The sequence below is a fragment of the Dama dama genome, chromosome 23 (assembly GCF_033118175.1).
Source record: "Dama dama isolate Ldn47 chromosome 23, ASM3311817v1, whole genome shotgun sequence".
NCBI lineage: Eukaryota > Metazoa > Chordata > Mammalia > Artiodactyla > Cervidae > Dama > Dama dama.
Genome location: NC_083703.1, coordinates 51,970,685 through 51,990,017, shown reverse-complemented (window position 1 = coordinate 51,990,017; position 19,333 = coordinate 51,970,685). Strand labels below are relative to the sequence as shown.

Genomic DNA, 19,333 nt, shown 5'->3' with positions numbered 1-19,333 from the left:
TTATATGGGGCTTCCCTGATAGCTCCTGCCTGCAATGCAGGAGACCCTGGTTTGATTCCTGGGTCAAAAGATCTGCTGGAGAAGGGATAGGCTACCCACTCCAGTATTCTTGGGCTTCCCTTGTGGCTTAGCTGGTTAAGAAGCCACCTGCAATGCAGGAGGCCTGGGTTCAGTCCCTAGGTTGGGAAGATCCTTTGGAGAAGGGAAAGGCTACCCACTGCAGTCTTCTGGCCTGGAGAATTCCATGGACTGTATAGTCCATGGGATCTCAAAGAGTTGGACATCACTGAGTTGGACTTTGACTTATTTTTATATGGTTAAATGAAAGAAAAGTTATAGTAATGAAAGTCCCTTGACTATAATGCAACCTGCAAGTGATCTAGTGTATAGAAGTTTTCAGGAAACACTAGAAAATTCAGTTGGTTTTCTTTTTCGTTCCCAGACAGTGTAGCCCCGCTGCCCCTTCCTGAATTCTCAAACGCCTAATAGGCCCAGATACTAGGTTTGTTTGCTCAGGTACCTCCCCACATCCATCATAGATTTAACGAACATCTCCAAAGTGGGTTAGGTTACAAATAAAGACTCCAAGATGTTCTGTTTCCTTGTTTGGGTGAAAATATGATCTGTTTGTTTTGTAGGTATGACCTTGCTTCTAGGGAGTGGCTTGCACTGAACCCTTCTGTGAACAGTGTGGTTGTTAGATATGGCCATTCTTTAGCATTATACCAGGTAAAATGTCTCTACTCTACTAAGCTAGAAACTCAACTCTTCCATAGTTACTTTTATCATATTATGGGATTGATAGCTATTTAATGTTGGAGTTTTTTCCTAATCTTTTTTATTGTGGTAAACTATGCATAACAAAATTTACCATCTTAGCCATTTTTAAGTATACAATTCAGTAATAGTAACTTCACTCATAATGTTGGAGTCATCATCACCATCCATCTTTGTAATTCTTTTGATCTTATGAAATTGCAATTCCATGCTCATTTAACAGTAATTCCCCATTCCCTCCTACCTCTTACCCCTGGTAACCCCCGTTCTACTTTCACTGATTTTGACTTCATTCTTGGTTTTAATTAGGGGAAAACTTTAATATTTGAGGGGTATATAATTGGTTAAGTTAAAGTTGAATCTAACCTGAGAGATTTAAATGGATTCATAAGTCAAACTGGGATATTATGAGTATGGTACTAAATGATTAATAATTAACTTAGTGTAGATAAGCTTTTACATTCATTAGCAGGTTTAGCCAAGAATTACAATGTAACTGAATAGTCATTTTCATTTCCCTATTTTGTAGTTTATTTCAACTTTATTTTTCCAAATCATATTGTAGTGTAAAAAATCTTGTATGAGGAAATCCAAGAAAAGTGGCCAAGTATTAGGGATAAAAGTTATGATTTATGTTGTTCTTCTTCATCCTTTTCCTAATAATTTACTGAAAGGTGCTTTTCACTAACACTTTTTAAGCTAAGAATAATATTGAGGTTTTGAACTGTTCACTTTTCTGTGTGTAGAATTGATCCTTTTGATATTTTTTAGAATTTTGTTTACATTTTTTCCCCCAGGATAAAATTTACATGTATGGAGGAAAAATTGATTCAACGGGGAATGTGACCAATGAGTTGAGAGTGTTTCATATTCATAATGAATCATGGGTGTTGTTGTCCCCCAAAGCAAAGGAACAGTATGCAGTGGTTGGGCACTCGGCGCACATTGTCACGTTGAAAACTGGCCGAGTGGTCATGCTGGTTATCTTTGGTCACTGCCCTCTCTATGGATATATAAGCAGTGTGCAGGAATATGACTTGGGTAGGTATATTTTTTTCAGTGAATATTTTTTGAATGTTAAATTTAAAGTAGTGTGTATTTGTTACTGTCAATTTGGCAGGGAGCCAAAGATGGCACTTAATGCTAACAGATTGAAGTTTGGCCACCTGGATTTGTATTAAATTTTAGGTGGCCTTCCTTTAAAAATGATTAGAGAAAGTTATGTGTATCAAGTTTCCTGAAATCTCTTTTGTCTTAAGCTAATTGGTAATTTTAAGTATTTGAGAGGACGATCCTGCAACATTTGCCTTAACTGTTTGCTCTTTCCAGGTAAGAACACGTGGAGTATATTACACACCCAGGGTGCCCTTGTCCAAGGTGGCTACGGCCATAGCAGCGTCTATGATGATAGGACCAAGGCTCTGTATATTCACGGAGGCTACAAGGCTTTCAGTGCCAATAAGTACCGGCTTGCAGATGATCTCTACAGATACAATGTGGACACCCAGATGTGGTGGGTGCTTTTTCTTGAGCTTTCACTTTAGGATGTGAATTACATCAGTTGCTGGGAAAATTGTACTCCAATTTTGTTTTCAAGCCTTTCTGATACTTCTCTTCATCACTGTAAACAGAGAAATTGTGAAACAAGCAGAAAGTGATAAGTAGTAGTATCTAGAAGTTGTGAAATAAGCAGTAGGTGATAAAGTAGTAGTATCTATAATTTTGTAGTAGATTAGAACCTTGTGTTTTGTTTTTTGTTTTTACTGTTTTTCCATTTCCATTCACTCAGTACCACTGTAAAATTTTAGTTCTTCAGAGTCCTAAGGAATAAACTGTTCTACATAGCTGAGTTTATGCACACTGTTGTAATTAAGTTTGCTTTTTAACCTTTTCTTGATGACCAAGATATTATCATTGGGGTCAGTTATTGGCATCATTTCATGAAATCATCAAACAGAGATGGCTTCAGTACCCAAAAGTATAGAGCTCTCCTCATTCTACTCTCTTTTGGTCTATATAAAGTATGCTAATCTTAATAAATATATGGCAAATTTGAGTTATGAAATAATTATAAAGCAATAGTTTCTCTGCTTTTTGTATTTCCTTACATATCTGAGACTGAACTGTGGATACATTGTATATTATCTGTCATTAAAATTGTTATTTTTAGTGACTGTGTAATACTCCATCATGTGGGTATACTGAGACTTCACAGTTGAAAGTTTTGGTTTCTAGCCCTTGTCTTATTCATAAAGATTGTGTGTAAGCTTCCATCTATATTTCACATGATTTCTACTCAGAAACTAGAATTACAGAGTGATAGGGTATGAATATTTTTAAGACTCAACATAGTTTATCAAAATTTTCCTACATCTTTTGATTTTACATGTTTATTGTTGAGAAAATTACTTATATACAGAGAAAAATTTAAAAGTATTTGCACATTGGATCTGAAGTTAAGAAAATGGTTATGTTTGTACTAGCAAATAGATGCTAAACATTCTAAAGAACTAACCTTGTATTTATTATTTTTAAATAAACTCAAAAGGACCATTCTTAAGGACAGCCGATTTTTCCGTTACTTGCACACAGCTGTGATAGTGAGTGGAACCATGCTGGTATTTGGAGGAAACACACACAATGACACATCCATGAGCCATGGGGCCAAATGCTTCTCTTCAGATTTCATGGCTTATGACATTGGTAAGTTTCCCAAAGCCATTTTAGCTTCAAGAATCGTTTTTGTCCATAACCAGCATTTAAAAAGAAACAGAAAATATCTGTAGCTAAAAGTGGTCAAGCTGTTTGAAAGAGGTCCAAATGGAGTTTTTTATGTTAATTTGACTGATCGTAATATATTAAAAAGCATTACTTCTATATCAGATTCTTTTAAAGTCCCTCCTTTGATGGGTTGGGGTGATTGGGCTCTCTTGTGTTACAATTAAAAGCCTTATATAGTGTATTATGTAATTGTGACCACCAGCATTGTGTTAAGTTGGTTTAAGTCTAGCTTTATTAATTCCCTTGAAACTGTTTTCACACATGCTTGATGTAATAACTTGGACAGGCATGTTTTAAATATTTGGTGTGGTAATTGTATTGACCAGAAGAGGGCAATATTGGTTCATGCAAAACAAATATTAGAAATTCTTTTGTGTAAATATCATCAGATGTTCTTTTTTAACAGACATTTAAGTGCAAGCCACTGAGCTTGTACATTGAGGATTGTAAAGGGAATAAGTTGCAGTCCTTGTCCTCATGGTGGGGAAAGCAGAGAATGGAGCAGACAATATCACTGCAATTTAGGGTGTTATGTGCCTGAGAAGAACGTATGAGAGCACCTGTGAATACCCCTTAACTCTTAGGGATAAGGGTTGCAGTCAGGGAAAGTCGTCGTCTTCTTTTTTAATTGGGGTATAATTGTTTTACAACGCTATGTTAGTTTCTGCTGTACCACAGTGTGAGTCAGCTAGATGTATACTTGTATCCCCTCCCTCTTGGGCCTCCCTGGCCCCCTCACCCCACCCCTCAAGGTCATCACAGAGCCCTGGGCTGAGCTCTCTGTGCTACACGGCAGCTTTCCACTAGCTGTCTGGTTTACACATGGTTTACACATGGTAGGGAAAGCCTTCTTGAGAAGGGCCTTGCAAGCTGGGTCCTAAGAACACTGGGAAGTCAGCTGGACCAAGTTAGGTAGGACTTCTCAGTCAAAGGAACCCCATGTGTAGAGACACAGAGGTGTTAAGAGACTATGCTACATAACTTGGGGCCTCTGAACAGTTAGTACTGGCTGTATCCTAGCAGCTCATCAGGGAAGAGTGGCTTTAAGCAGAACTAGAAGCAAGCAGCTGTGTGGTCAGAGCTTGAGGGACTTGTTATGCTGAGGTGTTTATGTTTTTTGAAGAATCTTAAAGAAGAGGTAATAGACTTGTATTTGTGTCTGAGGGAGATCTCTTTGTGGCATTATGATGAGTAGTTGGGGAGGGGTAAGATGTGTAACAAGGCTTTTGATAAAAGTCCTTAGGCGGGTTTGAGCCAAGGCTGTGGAAGTAACAATGAGAATAAAGAGACGAATGGGTTTGAGAATTACTAGGAACCTGTGTTTTGAAAGCAGTGACAGCATCTTTATCTGATATCTGGTGTAGGCCACAGTAGATGGGTTTTTTTTTTTTTTTTCCCCTCAAGGCTGGAACTAGAAGGGCAGCATCTGGGAATAAGTGAGTAAATTGAATTTGAGGGCGTGTTTAACTGGAGATGACTATGGGACAGAGAGGTACAGAAATCAGTGGGGAAAATGTAGGAGGGGCTGAACTTTGTATAGGGAGCATGTGTCATCAGGAACAAACAAAGAACCAAGGGATAGATCCATAAAGAAGCCTGAAAGAGAATGGAGACTGCAAAAGCATGTTGGAGAAGTAGAGGAAAGTGAGGCAAGACTGGGGACCTGTGAGGGAGCAGTTACCAGTGGCTACAGAGGGATGAAGTAAAATAAGGACTGAAGAGTCTTTCAGATTCCGCAACCAAGAGGTCATTTATTACCTTCTAGACACGGAGGAAAGATCCAGATTATAGAAAGCTGAGAAGTAATGCATGTTGAGATGAACACAGTCAGTGTTGACCATTTTCACTTAAAAACAGACAAACAAAAAAACCCTTGTCTGTGAAGGCAAGAAAAGGGGTAAGTTGAGTGCCTCCTTGGGCATATTTAAATGCTGTGGTAAAAGTCAAGCGGGACAAGAGGAAGGGCTCCTACCACACTGGTTTTAGGGAAGGAAGCAGGAGGCTGTGGGAGTTGATGGCCTCTGTTCTACATGTGAGGAACACCACAGAGTTTAGGCTGGGTAGGAGAAGTGAAAGCTTTTGTGGTCAAGGCTGAATAATTGTCTAGATAGAGTGTGAAAGTCTTGTGTCTGGGAGTAGGAGACAGTGAGTCAGAGGTTGGTATGGTTCAGCAGCACTAGTTGGTATTAAGGTCCAGAAGAGAAGTTGCTAGCTTGGATCAGAACAAAGGAAAATAAGTAGATCTAGGAGATCTAGGAAAGGACCTTTTAAAAATTAGATAAAGTTGGTTATTATTATTATTATTGTAGTTTTAATTTTCTACTTGTATTTTCCTTTTCTAGTTACTGAGTTTGGGCAAAACAACATAGAGTGGAAAATCATTATGGAATTAAATGCTTTACTTACATAAGCTTTGAAAAATGTAAAATTTGATTAAGTTAGAAAACACTGTAATGGGTAATATTGATGGGCAACAGAGTGAGTGATAAGGATGTCATGGAAGTTGGGTGTGTTCACTAATTAGATTTATTTATTGGATTTTGGTCGTGCTGAGTCTTCATTGCATTCATTAATTAGAATTGCTCTAGAGTCCTACCTTTTTTTCATGCCCTGCTGATCCGTTGCTGCTGAGTTTTAACTCAGAAATAATGACGTGACTAAGAAAAACTGAGAGCTGTGTTTGTGTTTATTATAGTCTTCTTTCCCAAAGAAATGGCCAGTCTCCACTGATTATGAATAATGGTCCCTTCTGAAGTGTGTTTTTCTTGCTCCTAGATTGTGACCGATGGTCAGTGCTTCCCAGACCTGATCTCCACCATGATGTCAACAGATTTGGCCACTCAGCGGTCTTATACAACAGGTAATTGAAGAAGTGCTTGCTCCTTTTCTCTTATGTTTGAAATGAAGTAAAATGTGAACTGATATTGAACTTACATATTATTTGCCTGATTACTTTACCCCATTTGTTTTTCACAGAATTATGTTAGGTATGGATTTCCTGATTTATATTTAAAATATTTGATGTGGATTTGAATTACTTCTAATGCCATGTTTGTTGATGTGGTTTTAGAAGTAAGCTATCTTTGGTGTTGTCTGAGTGCATAGGACAACAGAAGTTGTATGCAGTTACTGTCTTATACCCTTTGCCATTTGCTATCATTTGTGGTGCTTAGGTTGTTGCATTTCTTGTCTTTTGTCTGAGTGGTGAAGAAAGATTTTTAAAAAGAGGGCACTTCAAAAAAAACTTAGTTATGGGAACAGAGATGGAAGATTCTGGTGCTTCATATAGGTCAAGTCTGTGGCGGTTCATACAATTCAAGTCTTTGTATTATCTGAAGTCTGTTTCATTGCATCATTTGGAAGTGTCTGGCCCAAACTCACAGAGCTCTTCATAAATCTGCCCCTGGAAAAGCATCTGTCTTATAAATGAGCTCCAAAGTGGCTCTGTGACTTGTACCTTATTTTTATTTGTTAAAATATTCTAATCATGTTGTTAACTTTCTCATTTTTGTTTCTATTTTGATTACTGTTGTTTACTTCATCTTTTAAAATTCTTGGCCTTATCAATCCTGAAACTACTTAAATGCTATAGAGGCTATGTATATTATGTTAGGATTCCCTTCGTTTTCAAATTTTCTTTTGTCATAATGCAAGTTAGATGAGGCAATTGACCTTGGATGAGGGAAGATAAGAAAGCAACCTATGACCTGAAACTATCACAGCATTGTTAATTTGCTATACCCCAATACAAAATGTTTTGCTGTTAAAATAATAAAAATTTTAAAAAATTAAAAAAAAAGCAACCTATCTTGGAGATGTGAAGGAAGAGTAAAACTTAGACTCTGAAAAAAGGGACATCTTTCACAAAGTAAACACTTAGTTGAAACTTAGCAATAAATATGGTTTTACAGTAGAAACATTTGTTAAGTATAGATTAAAGTGGAGGGATTTTTTTATTATAATTTGAGATGTTATCTTAAATTGTAATATGTATTGCCTCAGTAAGGAAAACCCTTAAAGTTTTCTAGTAAATGCCTGTTGATGCTTTTCATCTGAAAAGCAGTGGGTCCATTTTGTTATCATCTTACCTATGGGTGCCTGGCCTCAGCTCTTTTCATCTTTATTTAATGTTTTCCTAGCATAGGACTTGGCACGTAATAGAAATTTGCTAAATGGCAGCTACTAGTACCATAATGATAATTAGCAAATAAGTGGATTTGCTATCAAAATATTTGGAAGTTTTATATGAACTCAGAGAAGTTGACAAGTTACCATAAGATGTAGTTTAACCATGAATCAAAATTGGAAATGGCTTGCCTGAGTTATAATGTGTTTACTTTTTTATAATCCCAGTGGAATTTTTGAGCCTAAATGTTTCTGTGTGTATGCACAGGGTTGGAGGGGGCAGGGCATGCCAAGGGAGTCATGTAGGAAAAAAAACCATGGCTATTTTAATATTTTTTCAACTTTTCTTACTATAGTGTGGTTGATTCACAGTGTTGTGTTAATTTCCGCTGTAATGGTTAGTTTAATTTTGTGAAGTAAATTACCTAAGGAGAAACTTGGATTCACATAATATTCACATGTTTTGAAGGATGATTCCCTTAATTGAGCCTCAGCATGAGGCCAGCTGTGCTTCACTTAGTTGTTGTGCTTGTGGTTTTTGAGGGAGGCAGGAAGAAGGTGGGCTGGGGGTATTGAGACTGCTGCAGATGCAGCTGTTCTTTCCAGTTCATTGCTCCAAGCTTCTCTGAAGGACTCTGCCTACCCTCACATGGCCGATGTGACCAGAGGATTCAGGATTGCTAAGAATACCTCCTGTACTGGGAGGCAGATGGTGCTTATTTGGTTCAAGCAATAAATTGACTAGTTGAATCCAGACTACATAATGTGATACCAAGTAAGCCGATATGAAGTTAAAAATTAAACCTGGTGTTCATTTTTGGTTACTGAAATATGTCAGTTTTCAGATACAGTAAAAATGCAGCCACAGAGTCTTTATGCTTTAGTTAGTCCTCTGTTGATTTGGGGAAAATTGAGACACAGTGAGAATGAATTGCTTGATACCTCATTGTGGGTTAGTACTAAACTTCCTGGCAGATTATAGCCTATCAGAGTTGAAGAGAAATCATCTGTTCCACTGATGAGAATACAGCTTACATTAAATTTCTGTATGCACTCATTTCTTTCTTATTGGTCTGTGTTTTCATTACACAGTTTTGATTAAAGAGCCTTTATCTATTCTAGCAGTCAGAAAGAGTAGATAGGTTATTGTAACTGTTCTGAGTAGTCACAGGCCATTGTGAAAGGTTGGAATTTGGGAGGTAAGGTTTAAGAGTGATTTTTGAGATCTTGAAAGTTAACTTTTTATAGAACTTTTGATATGTGAGGTTTGTCTAAAGATTTTAAAAAGTATATCATGCATTTGTTTATGTAGGTTTCCAGTAAACTCGTTTTCTCTTTTTTTTCTTTTAGAACCATGTATGTATTTGGTGGTTTTAATAGTCTCCTCCTCAGTGACATCCTAGTATTCACCTCGGAACAGTGTGAAGCACACCAGAGTGAAGCTGCTTGTCTCGCGGCGGGACCTGGTGTCCGGTGTGTGTGGGACACAGGGTCATCGCAGTGTGTCTCCTGGGAGCTGGCACCTGAAGCACAAGAAAAGATAAAGTCAGAATGTTTTTCTAAAAGAAGTATGTTTTTTTTTCTCTTCTTGAAATGTAGTTAATTTGAAATCTCATTTTATCTCAATTGTGAAGTCACTTATCCTCCGTGAACTTTCAGTGTTCATTTTATTATCCAAAATTATTCCAGTAATAACATAGGCAAATGCTTTATGGATGTTTGAAAATTGGTTTGTAAACATTTGTATAGTGGATGGGAACATGCCATGTCTGCTGTTTGCTAATGATGAAGAGAAAACATTTTTTAACATTGCATAGACTTTGTATACCTACTCCAGAGGAAAAGGAAAGTGAAGTCACTCAGTCGTGTTGAACTCTTTGCAGCTCCATGGACTGTAGCCTGCCAGGCTCCTCCATCCATGGGATTTTCCGGGCAAGAATACTGGAGTGGGTTGTCATTTCCTTCTCCAGGGGATCTTCCCAACCCAGGGATCGAACCTGGGTCTTCCACATTGCAGGCAAACTCTTTACCATCTCAGCCACCAGGGAATCCCCTTTTTTACCAATTCCAGAACCTAGATGTTTATTTCTGCACTGTCCCCATATGTTAGCTACTAGCTACCTGTGATTGTCAAACACTTGGAATGAGACTGGTATGGCTGAAGAGATGAATTTTTATATTTTAACTAAATTTAAAAACTACACTACACCAGGTGGAGACTTCCCTGGTGATCCAGTGGTTAAGACTGCTGTTCTGCAGCATGGGACATGGGTTACATCTCTGATTTGGGAACTAAGATTCTGCATGCTGGGCAGCCAAAAAGAAAGAAAGAAAAACAACACATCATTAGTGGCTACCATATTGAATTATGCAGTTCTGACATTAAGGATAAGATTAAGAGGACCAACCCAGAAATGCTATGTTGAAGTAGATTGTTCTAAAGATAGAAGTAGAGTTACTGTCTTTGCAAAGTATTCTATTCTAACCTCTCTAGTTGAGCACAGCAGTGGTAACAAGGCAGGCAGTTGCTGAAGATGAGCAGTGATCCCTGCTTCTAGAACCACCCCTTGTATTTTCCAAGTTTTCTTCACTTTACCTGCTCAGCTTCTTATTACCCTTTTTTTCTGACATACAGCACAGGGCAATATAGTGAAGTCATATGTGAGAAAGTCTTTTAAAATTAAGAAAAATGTCTCTGCAAATTATTTTTTCACTTCAGTTTATTTAAAGTATGTTGGCTGAGTTTCTTAACGATTAGGGTTACCACGGCCTAGTAGTTACCATGTGAGTTATGATGGGCAGAGGCAGCTTTCAACTCTCCTGGAATGTTCCAAATTAAATTGAACATAAATCCTCAGTAAGAACGTCCAGTCAACTTTCCAGGTTCATTGGTGGTCTGGTGAGTGCTAGAGAACCAAGATGACCAGAACTTTTTAGGGCTAGTCACTGTCTCCTAAAAGGGATAAAAGCAGTGAGGTAGTTATTTTTTAACCATAAGTTAAAAAGTTCAAATTAAATGTGCAGGTTTGTAGGAAATAGTATTTAATTCCCTTAGATGATTCATTATGAACTCATCTCCAGTGTCACCTTCCTGGTTCACTCTGCTTTCTGTGTGGGCCCAGGCTGTGGAGTGCTGACAAGGGCAGGAAGAACAGCCTCAGGAGCAGGTTGCTAGGATCTTTGTGAGGGTGCACCCTGCCTTTTCTTGTCCATGGAGTCTACCATGTACCATGTCCATGAATGGTTGAATAGATGAGGCAGAAGTTGTGCAGCTTCTCTTTCATTGCTGACCTTGACCCATCTAGGGTCACTAGGAAATCAACAGGTCTGTAGTAACCCAGAATTTCTTACATATATGTGTATTGCCTTTTTTGGGGTTCTATGTGCTGCCTGCTTCCTGCACCCAGAGCAGCCTTGCCTTTCTAGCTAGGAGGAATGGCTTGGTCTCCTATACTTCTTTGTTTGGCTCCTGGGCAGCTCTTGGTGTTCATTGAATTGCTAGTTGGTTTCTTTCTTGGGAAGAAAAGTCTTAAAAAAACCAAACCTGTTTCCCTTATTGTTGAATTATTCTTTGTTTTTTACCTTCTGTGTACTTTTGTTGGGAGGGTGGAGTACAAAATGGCTTTTCTTCATATTGTTTACTTATTTCTAAATACTATTTAAAGCTGAACACACCAATATATTTTCCTGCCAGCTTCACTCCTCATTTTACTTTCAACCCTTTGTTACTTTGTTGTTGTTGTTGTTGTTATTGTGTCAGTGTCTTATTGTGCTCAACATTAGCTATAAGGGACTGTGACTTTTCTGAAAAGAAGCTGTCACAGTTGATGAGTTTTCCTTCTCTTCACAGTTTTTGACCATGACAGATGTGACCAGCTCACGGATTGTTACAGCTGCACAGCCAACACCAATGGCTGCCAGTGGTGCAATGACCACTGTGTCCCTATGAACCACAGCTGCACAGAAGGCCAGGTCAGTTTCTCAGGGATTTCAGAGGACAGAAGAATCCCAAGTGGGGTTAGGTATAGATTTTAGTGTGTATGCTATGAATACTAGCCCAGAATTATTTTTGAAATCTTCAGTGTTGATTTGGATTTTACCGTTGAGTCAAGTTTCTTTAGTAAGAGATGCTCTATATCTCCAAATTCCAAAGGTTCTACTAGCCAGGAGGATTGATGTTTGTGTTTTAGAAGAAGGCAAGACTGTTATTCTGAGTATGCCCCAGTCCCTAGGCATGGCTGTGGCTAAGGGCTAGATTCCTGGCATGAAGTTTGTAACAGTGTGCTCCCTCTACCAGTGCTAGGTTGGGGAGCAGTTTAGGACTTGAGACTGAAAGTGAGTCAGGTGTGTAGCTGCCAAAATAAATTGTGGAAATAATAGACTTTGCAGAATCTCCTTGTCTTACGTTATATTTTGACTCAGCCTAATTTATGCTTATCATTTATGATTTTTATTAGATTGTAAGGCAAAACAAAGATAGAATGACTCAACTTTTATAATTTTTGATGGTTTATAAGACATTCTTTGTCAGTCAGGAAAGCATCTCATAAAAGATAAAATTTTTATACTGTTTAGGAGATGATTTAAAAAGCAGCAAATTCAACATTCACATTTTACAGATGCATAAGTTAAAACATGGTGTTTAAGAGAATGCATTCTTTCCTTGCCAGATCCTTGCATGTCCTTGAACATTTCACTATAATGTTTCCACTACAGTGCTGCTTCACCTACACCTTATTTGTTTATCTGTTTGTCGTTTGCGTCCTCAGTTAGCCTTTGTTGTTTTTAGTATCCTAGTTGCACTTACCTTGAGTTCTCTCTGTGGATATAAGAGAAAAGCCTGTGTCCATTGTATTCTAGATCTCCATTTCCAAGTATGATTATTGCCCCAAGGATAACCCGATGTATTATTGTAACAAGAAGACCAGCTGCAGGAGCTGTGCCCTGGACCAGAACTGCCAGTGGGAGCCCCGGAATCAGGAGTGCATCGCCCTGCCCGGTAGGCATTGCAGAGGCATCTTGGTGTGGGTGGGTCCAGAGACTTCACACGCATCACTGTCAATACTGTGCAGCCTAGACTGAACCCAGCAAACCGGGAGAACTCATTTTATCCATTCATCCCCTACTCCATTATTGCGGTGGTTATTTTTTAAAGCAGAAATATAGTTCTTAAGTATTTACTTCTCCCATCCTTTGAAAGCAAGTGAAGCGTCATCTGCTGCTGTGAAGAATCGAATCACAGCCTGACTCCGTGTCATTGAGCCTGCTCCGTTGCCCCCACCCCACTCTGTGGTCGTAACCTGGGAGTAGAAAGCAGCAGTCTCAGTGGCCAGTCTGCTGCGTACTTTGTGAAGTGTGTTTCTTATTGACCATTGGGATCAGGCTGTCAGCACCTTCTAACAAGAAGGAAAGGAGAGATGCACTTGTCAGCAGCACTTCCTGAAATGACCCCAGCCCCAGATAGCTCAATTGATAGCACTTCTGAGCTTCAGGATGATGAGTTGGGAGCCTGAAGCCAACCAACCGTGGCTGAAACTCTGATATATTTGCTCATCAAGAAGTCCAGGAGGTGGTCTGCTGTGGCTCTGTACAATAGAAGCATAGGGTAACTGGGCTCGACTGAACCCCTCTTGAATGTCCTTTGGAAGCACTTGATTCAGCTTGCTGGAGTGGACTTCTTGTTCTTTACCTCATTACATCACAAACTTGAGTGCACAGCACAGTACCTGGGGGTCTTGCTAGAAGCCAGAATCTGGCACAGATGTGTGGTGGGGCCCTAGAATCTGCATTTCAGCAAGCAGTGACACTGATGCCACACTCTGAGGAGCCAGTCTTTATCTGCTCTTAAGTGATCCCTCTCCTGTGACTCTCCCTTCATCTCACTGGCTGCTGATGAACATTGTTGAGGGTATCTCCAGGGTACTTTTGTTCTAATGAAGTTACTCTGCTCATGCCCTATCTTCCAGGAAACATGTATAACTTCTGAGCAGCTCTTTTTGTGGGTTCAGGGACGTCACAAGAGCAGATACAAATTTCCCTGGTTTGGCTTGCTTCCCCAAAAGGCTCTTTCCATCTCGCTTTTGGGATGTTTTGTGTAACTTGAGTTTACCTTCCGCTTGATGTGAAAACTGTGTGTCTTTTGTCAACTTGTTCACTCACCAACTCACTTCTGTCCTTGAAGGTTTCTACCCCATCTTTTCAGTAAGCATATTCATTTCTCTACTTTTTACTTAGGATTTTAGTCTTGTTTCTAATTGTTCTTCAAAAGATGGTTTATAAATTTAATGCTGTCATCAAACAAATGTTTTTCTCTAAGACATGGGAAGATTGACCTCAGCATATGCACTTGAGGTCCAGGAAATAAGACTTATAAACATTTTAAAAATTCTTTTTATTCTGTATTTGATCCTTGGTAATGTGTCTGATACACTCACCACATCCAAATGAAGTATCTAGAATTGAACTCAAAAGTATTATTTAGATTTCCAGTGGTTCAAAGTGGTATTATAAGTAGTTTCATGTGATTTCTAAACCTCTTTGTTTTCTCTCCCCTCTTTAATAAAGAAAATATCTGTGGCATTGGCTGGCATTTGGTTGGAAACTCATGTTTGAAAATTACTACTGCCAAGGAGACTTATGACAATGCAAAATTGTCCTGCAGGAACCACAATGCCTTTTTGGCTTCTCTTACAACTCAGAAGAAGGTAGAATTTGTCCTTAAGCAGCTGCGAATCATGCAGTCATCACAGAGCATGGTGAGTTAAAATCCTTGGAAGTTTCTAGTATCCACCTTTCTACAAACAGCATAACTGCAGCTTACCTGTGACGTGCTTGGCAGGAGAAGGAATGCTAGTAAGTGCAGTGTAATAGATTGTAGAACTGCACTGTCAAATTCTCTTTCTTTAATATTATATATTTTTTCTTATCTTGAAATTTCCAACACATTTTTATTAGTCATATTTCATTAAATTACATATCAATAATTATGTGTATATTGAATAGTAACATGTTGACATATGCACATATCCTGTTATATCTGGAGATTATTTCATATCTATTTGATCCCTGGGTTCTGCTGGGATGGGGGAGGCGGGTGCCATTATTAATTAGCTTAGTTGAATTAAGCCAGGTTTCAGGCATTATTACAGTGTATAATATGATTTAATGTTAATTATCCTAAAAAATGGACATCTGTGGGTTTTTGTTAGATCTGATCAGCCCAAAAGGAGAGGGCATCTTCTTATTAAGAGTTTCTGAGCACAGAAAGGCCCCAAGTTCTTTTCCTGTCCATCCACTGCTCTTGGGCAGCTTGTAGTTGATATACAACAATGACATTTTGTGTTTTTTAGTCCAGAGTCCTAGAACAGTGGTCCCACCCTCAGTTAACTGATACTCACAAGACAGTGCTCTTCAACAATTCATAGTCTTGTGATCAGATTGACGGTTGAGAGACCACTAAAGTAATGTGCTTCCACAGCCATAAATCTAGACTTAGAGCCCTGGTTTGTTTGGAAAAATAAGAAAGGGCGCTGTAACCTTTAGGACAGAGGCAGGCTGACAGACAGAAAGAGGTAACTCCTGAAGACAGAAGGAATGAGCTGGACTCTGTGCATCGATCAAAGATACAGAGATTGAGGGGCGAGCTGCAGGTAAGTTTGCATAACTGGTGCAGACTGAATGGGAAGGAATTGCTGTAGCTGGGCCTTATGAGAGATCAGTACCAAATCCTGTAAGTAAATAAATATCACTCACTACAACTAAAAATAACAACTTTTGGGTGGTGTTGTTGTTGCTGTTTTTAAAGTCTCTTAATAAGCATTTTCCCTGGAGAAGGAAATGGCAACCCACTCTAGTATTTTTGCCTGGAAAATCCCATGGACAAAGGAGCCTGGTGGGCTACAGTTCATGGGGTTGCAAAGAGTTGGACATGACTGAGTGACTGAGCACACAATATTCATGTTTATTTTTTCCTCCCCAGAATGGAAATACTGTACATTTTGTTTTCGTAACTGACAAAATTTAAAATATCTTTTATTTCTGGGCTAAACTTTGTGCAAAATTTTTTTTTAAACTGCAACAAGAAGGACATTTCAGTAGAGCAAGAGACAGACTTTCCTAGGAATGAATTCCTAGGAATTCATTGACCTATTATTCCCTATAAAATTTATTGACGGCCAATACGCTCTGCCTCCCCAGCTGAACATGGGTATCTTCAATCATCTAACCTAGCCAGAGTTCCCAAAACAGCCTTAGATAACAATAGGCATATAATCAATGTTTCATACATACTGATATGGTATTTCATGTATAAATAGACATTTCAATCAGCTTGGGGGTGGCTATCTCTTCATAGCATTTGTCATAGAGTATAGAAATTTGGGAACTTGATTGTTACTTTGCTGTTAATCTCTGTGAAAATTTTGATGTCTTCTCTGACATCTTTCTTTGCTGTCTTTTCTGTTCTTTGTAAAATGGCCATATTAAAGTGCCAGGAATGATAAGTAACATAAAAATAAAGGTTTGCACTAATCCACCATGACTGATTTGGGATAAGGAGGTTTTCCTGTGTCCTTTGGATACATGTAACTTAATAGTTTTTATCTAGAAGCTAGTTTGGGTCAAGATATTGATTATTTTCATAGCTGTGTCTGTTTTGCCTGCAGTCCAAGCTCACCTTAACCCCATGGGTTGGCCTTCGGAAGATCAATGTGTCCTATTGGTGCTGGGAAGATATGTCCCCGTTCACAAATAGTTCACTACAGTGGATGCCATCTGAGCCCAGTGATGCTGGATTCTGTGGGATCTTGTCAGAACCCAGTACTCGGGGCTTAAAGGCTGCAACCTGCATCAATCCACTCAATGGTAGTGTCTGTGAAAGGCCTGGTAAGTATATGGTTGCATTATGCGTTACAGGACATTCACTGAAAGAGAAACTGTAGGAGGCAAAATTAAGTGTTGTGAAATTTTCATGAAATGACAGGTGGAGTATTGATTTCAAGCATATGAAGCAGAGGATAATGCAGAATTTTTAAAGCAGGAGGAACTGGCATAAGCTATGAACAAAACGAAAAATAACTAGCATTCTCCTGGTGGCTCAGTAATAAAGAATCTGCCTGCAGTGCAGGAGATGCAAGTTTGATCCCTGGATCAGGAAGATACCCTGGAGAGGAAATGGCAACCCACTCCAGTATTCTTGCCTGGAAAATCCCATGGACAGAAGAACTCTGTACATGGGATCGCAAGAGTCATACATGATTTAGTAACTAAACAATAATATTCTAACTTGTTATTTAACAATGAGATTGATTGGTTGGTTGACCACAGAAAGTATTGAGAATTGATCTAAAAGGCAAATTTCTAAGTGTTGGCAGAGAAATGTTGTGGAAGATAGAACAAAACATAAAAAAAAAAGTCAGAAAAGCAAGCAGATCACTGCAGGGATACTGAACAGAAAGATAGTGTCAGTGGGGAGAAAAATAATTGGTGTAGTCCTGTGGGTCAAGAGGCAACAGAACCAGACATGAAACAACTAATTGGTTCAAAGTTGGGCTATATGTTGTATCCTACTTACATATGAACAAAACCTACTTATATAACTTATAATCAGAGTACATCATATGAAATGCCAGGCTGGATGAATCACAAGCTGGAATCAAGATTGCCAGGAGAAATATTGACAAACTTAGATATGCAGATGATAGCACTCTAATGGCAGAAAGTGAAGAGGAACTGAAGAGCCTGTTGATGAGAGTGAAAAAGCTGGCTTAAAATTCAACATTAAAAAAACTAAGATCATGGCATCTAGTCCCATCACTTCATGGCAAATAGAAGGGGAAAAAGTGGAAGCAGAGACAGATTTTATTTTCTTGGGCTCCAGATTCACTTTGAACAGTGACTGCAGCCATGAAATTAGAAGACACTTGCTCCTCGGAAAAAAGGCAATGACAAACCTAGACAGTGTATTAAAAAAAGCAGAGACATCATTTTGCCGACAATAGTCCATATAGTCAAAGCTATGGTTTTTCCTGTAGTCATGTACAAATGTGAGAGTTGGTCCATAAAGAAGGCTGAGTGCCAAAGAACTGATGCTTTTTAATTGCAGTGCTAGAGAAGACTCTTGAGAGTCCCTTGGACAGCAAGGAGACAAAAGCAGTCAATCCTAAAGGAAATAAATCCTGAATATTCATTGGAAGGACTGATGCTGAAGCGAAAGCTCCAATACTTTGGTCACCTGATGCAAAGAGCCGACTCATTGAAAAAGACCCTCATGCTGGGAAACATTGAGGGTAGGAGAAGAGGGTGGTAGAGGATGAGATGGTTAGATAGCATCATCGACTCAATGGACATGAATTTGAGCAAACTGCAGGAAATAGTGAAGGACAGGAAAGCCTGGTGTGCTGCAGTCCACAGGGTAACAAAGAGTCAGATAAGACTTAGCAGCTGAACAACAACAGGAAGGAAAAGCAAACATACAGCACAATAATGCTGCAGGAGCATGCCAAAGGAGCCTACACTTGGATTTGCTTCACAGGCTTGACGTTTTACTCTAGGCACATCTCAGTTTCATAAAGACAGGCACGGGATGGCATGTGCAGCACACAGACAAGCCCTTGACCATTGTCCTTCTCTTGCAGGGGGTCTCACAGGCAGTAGTTGGAATTTTGTGGATGCTTTTGGGAGGCTGGACTCCATTGACATCATGTCTCATTTTAGGAAGGTATTATAATTTGTCTGAGGAATGCAGGGATGTAGAAGAGAATTCAGATCACTGTGGAGTCACATTCAGTTCAGTTCAGTTCATTTCAGTTGCTCAGTCGTGTCCGACTGTTTGCGACCCCATGAATCGCAGCACGCCAGGCCTCCCTGTCCATCACCAACTCCCGGGGTTTACTCATACTCATGTCCATCGAGTTGGTGATGCCACCCAGCCATCTCATCCTCTGTCGTCCCCTTCTCCTCCTGCCTCCAATCCCTCCCAGCATCAGGGTCTTTTCCAATGAGTCAGCTCTTCGCATGAGGTGGCCAAAGTATTGGAGTTTCAGCTTCAGCATCAGTCCTTCCAATGAACACCCAGGACTGATTTCCTTTAGGACGGACTGGTTGGATCTCCTTGCAGTCCAAGGGACTCTCAAGAGTCTTCTCCAACACCACAGTTCAAAAGCATCAATTTTTTGGTGCTCAGCTTTCTTCACAGTCCACTTACATGACCACTGGAGTCGCATTAATATTTATTATTTAACCTTCCTGTAGGGAAACCTTTCAGCCATTTTGGATCCTGGGTGCTTTGGTAAAGTTAATGAATGTTGTGGTTCTTCTTTCCCTAGAATAGTCAGAGATATAATGTTGCATATTCAGATGGGTTGTAAAACTTGTGAAGTTCATCTTGGGTCTCCTATATTAGAACCCCTACTCTTATGGAAAAATTCGTTGTTCCTCATATCTGTCCTTCTCTTTGAAAATAAAAACAGTTTTTCCCCCCAAGTGTATAAATATACATGACTCACCAGTACATGATGACCTAAGACTTTGTGTTTTCTTCTACTTTTAGTGTAACCCACTGAATTGACTTCATGACACATTAGTGGGTCACAACCCACACTGCAAAGCCTTTGACCTTAGCTGACATGGTGGGAGCTTTAAGTGTCTCTCT

At 39.3% G+C, this 19,333-nt stretch overlaps 1 protein-coding gene across 2 annotated transcripts in view; it reads left to right on the top strand.

The window, feature by feature from the left end:
• The window catches only part of ATRN (attractin), a 187,714-nt gene that overhangs the window by 89,533 nt on the left and 78,848 nt on the right, over window positions 1–19,333 (top strand). For both annotated transcript variants that reach the window (XM_061126711.1, XM_061126712.1), the window contains exons 7-16: window positions 639–729; window positions 1,575–1,818; window positions 2,107–2,290; window positions 3,326–3,480; window positions 6,334–6,418; window positions 9,034–9,251; window positions 11,534–11,655; window positions 12,544–12,682; window positions 14,248–14,438; window positions 16,347–16,566. In XM_061126711.1, the coding sequence (XP_060982694.1) occupies window positions 639–729; window positions 1,575–1,818; window positions 2,107–2,290; window positions 3,326–3,480; window positions 6,334–6,418; window positions 9,034–9,251; window positions 11,534–11,655; window positions 12,544–12,682; window positions 14,248–14,438; window positions 16,347–16,566 (1,649 nt within the window). The remainder of the gene's footprint in view (window positions 1–638; window positions 730–1,574; window positions 1,819–2,106; window positions 2,291–3,325; window positions 3,481–6,333; window positions 6,419–9,033; window positions 9,252–11,533; window positions 11,656–12,543; window positions 12,683–14,247; window positions 14,439–16,346; window positions 16,567–19,333) is intronic.